The 3,073-nt window shown below is 68.7% G+C and overlaps 1 protein-coding gene across 1 annotated transcript; it reads right to left on the bottom strand.

Moving 5' to 3' along the window:
• Window positions 1–296: 296 nt before the first annotated feature.
• Window positions 297–1,430, bottom strand: F751_5851 (6-aminohexanoate-dimer hydrolase; the record flags this gene model as incomplete). The annotated part of the gene is made up of 1 exon (XM_011401673.1): window positions 297–1,430. One exon carries the CDS (start codon window positions 1,428–1,430, stop codon window positions 297–299), a length of 1,134 nt encoding a protein of 377 aa, XP_011399975.1.
• Window positions 1,431–3,073: the final 1,643 nt, after the last annotated feature.

Genomic DNA, 3,073 nt, shown 5'->3' with positions numbered 1-3,073 from the left:
TCGGTTGTTGCGGGGCAGGCTACATGCCTCCGCAGCGGGAACAGATGTCATACTACCTGAAATAGGGTTCTTACAACTGTCCCCGGTCTCCTCTGGGGGACAGGTGATACAGGTTGAGGTGCCTCGTGGTTGACGAGGCACGGAGACGTGGGGATGGAAAGAGGGAACCGGCCGTGAAAGGAGTACCCCGCAACACTCCCTGTTTTCAATGGGCCGCCAGGCGGCCCAGGGCAAGACGGTGGAGGCGTGGCGCTGACAGCGATGCTACGGCAGGGACGTACACGGCTTGAACAGCCTCAGCCGAGCGCTCGGGCCGAGGGCTCGCTGGCAACGGCGGCGCTGATACGCGGCAGTACGTCCAGCCAGGCGGCCATGCGGGTTGTGTCGTACGGTTTGCCCCAGTGCGAGGTAACGATGGCAGCAAAGTCAGCCGAGGGGTCGAGGTACACCAGCTGGCCGCCGGCGCCCAGGAGCAGCGTGATTGGGGGGGCGGACTGCAGGCTCCAGCTCTGGTTGCGGTACATGCCGCCTGGCAGCGGCAGGTCTAACATGGTGCCGGGAAAGGCCGCGCGGGTGTCCGCGTCGCCGTGAAACATATCGTCAATGTACGCCCTGGGAAGGATGGCGGGGCCGCCGTCGTGCGCCGTGCCGCCGCGCAAGATCATGCGCGCCAACAGCGCGGTGTCTCGCAGGGTCATCGCGAGGCCACCACCAAACAGGGCATGGTTATGGCCGTCTACCATCACGCTGGCGTCGTGCGCAGCCCCCAGGGGCTGCCAGAGCAGCGTCGACCAGAGCGTGGCCATGCTGGTGGCGGTCACGTGCTCGCACAGCTGTCCCAAGATCTCGGAGTCGCCGGTCCGGTACTCGAAGGGCCAGGGACCAGGCCCCTCGCAGCCCTCGGCGCGCTTGAGGCTGTGCGACCAGGCATGCAGCCCGTCGTGGCGGGTCTGCCACGGCAATGCAGCGATGAGGTGCATGGACTGCAGCGCGCCAATCGCGCTGGAGTTGACGCCTGAGCGCATGTCCAGCAGCTGACGGACGGTCACCCCTTCATACCCGGAGCCGCATACCTGCGGCATCCAGGTCTCCAAGGGTGAGGTGAGGTCCAGCATCCCCCGGTCCACCAGGATGCCGGCGGTCATGCCGGTGAGGCTGCGGGTGATGGACGCAAGACTATGGCGCGTCGACGGCCGGGTGCCTGACAGGTAGCTCTCGTGCACCAGGGCCCCTTGGTGCACCAGGGCGAAGCCATCGACCTGCTGCTGGGCGAGGAACGTCTCGAGGCTGGCATCCTGCGGCCAGGCGACATGCGAGAGGTCGGCGGGCGCCGTGGCCCAGGTGTGCGCCTGCGGGCCCCGCGCGACGGTCTGCAGGGCGCAGAACTGATTGACGGTATCGTGTGTGTAGTGCCAGGTCGGGAAGAACATCAAGTTCTTCAAGTTGCCCAGTCCGTTTCGCCATCGAAAATCTCTGGGGCAGCGTCCGACGATCGGCGCCACGGCCTCAGAGGCGAACGTATCGCCAGCGCGACACCGAACCTGAGCTGTGGAGCTCAGGCCGCTTCTGGAACGGATGGCAGGGGAGGAGGGGGGAGCAGCAGCGGCTCGGAGACTCGTCATGGCACGGCTCTTTTTTGTCTAAGGCGCACTGTTTAGGCACTGTTTAGGGTCCGTCGGACAGCGTGTCGATGTTTGTGTTCTGTTTCACCTGCGGACCCATGTGCCGCTGACTTCCTCGCCGTCCACTCCGCCCTTAATAAGATGCGCCACGGCGGGTCAAGGTCCGCGCCATGCAAAGGGCGTGGCCTGGCTGTCTTGCAACCAAGCGGTGGGTCCTCGGGGCCGTGGCGCTGGCCATCGGCGTCCCTGCGGCCAAGGGCGCCCAGGCGCAGGTGCCCTTTGGCCCCGTCGGCGGTGACGTGACCACTTACTACGACGGCATTGTGTACCGCGTGCAGCTGCGTTACACAGGCCTCAGTGACGTGCATACCAATGTTGCCGAGCTGCGTGACTACCTCGGCGTGCTCGCGGTGGACTGCGACGCCGGCCCCGCCTTCGACGCCACCACCCTCGCGGCCTGTGGCGCTGAGTCACCGTACAAATGCACCAGCCAGGCCTGCCCGGGGGCGCGGGGGGTGGAGGTCGCGCTGGTGAACAACCTGGGCAGCCAGCGGGTCTTGTTCAACCTGCCCGGCGGTGGCCCGCAGGCGGCATGGCTGATCTTGACCCTCACCGTGCGCATGCATCCGAGCGCCACCAGATGCGGGGCCCCCACGGTATGCGCCCTTGACGTCGGCAATGGCGACGTGTTGGGCAGCCCGCAGACCTCGGGCGGCGGCGAGAACACCGCCTGCCAGAGCGCCGCCCGGCCCGTGTTGACCGCGGTGTGGATCGGCCCCACGCCCCCCGTCCAGGGGCACAACGTTGCTGGGGTGGGCCTCACCTGGCAGCTCCAGGCGCAGCTCTCCAACGGCTCCATGGTACCCTACAGGCAAGACCTCGCCAATCCGGTTGCGTTCGCAAGCAACGTCGCCTGCGCCCAGGCCGCCGCTGCGGCCGGCCTGTGGGATGGCGCCTTTGCCGCCTTCGCCAGCGTCACGGCCGTGGGTGGCTTTCTCGCCCAGCTGCAGGTGGCACCGGTCGGCTTGCCCGACCCGCCCTCCGGCGACGTGGCGGTGACGCTGGGCACGCCGCCCCTGGCGACACCTGTGCGCCTCGGCATCGAGGTCGTGCGGGCGGTCACGCGCCTCAGCGTGGCGCTGAGCCTACCGGGGCAGGCGGCGGTCGCCAGGGTGCTGGTGGCCGCCGCCGTCGATGGCGCCACCAACGCCAGCGGCGGCGAGGAGCCGAGCCGCGCTACCTTCGTGGTCGTCGCCGCCGCGGCGCCGGCCCGCCTGGCCGAGGCCCAGGCCTTGCTGCAGCCGAGCGGCCCGGGAAGCGCGGCGTCGAGCGCGCCGAGCCCGCAGGTGGCCGACCTCACGCTCACCGTGCGCGCGCGCCACACCCACCCCGATGGCAGCGCCACCCCTGGTCGACACGCCGTGGACCGTGCGCGCCGACAGCACGCCGCC

This window comes from Auxenochlorella protothecoides, assembly GCF_000733215.1.
Source record: "Auxenochlorella protothecoides strain 0710 unplaced genomic scaffold scaffold72, whole genome shotgun sequence".
NCBI lineage: Eukaryota > Viridiplantae > Chlorophyta > Trebouxiophyceae > Chlorellales > Chlorellaceae > Auxenochlorella > Auxenochlorella protothecoides.
The sequence above is the reverse complement of the archived record's forward strand: the minus strand, read 5'-3'. Positions and strand labels throughout refer to the sequence as shown.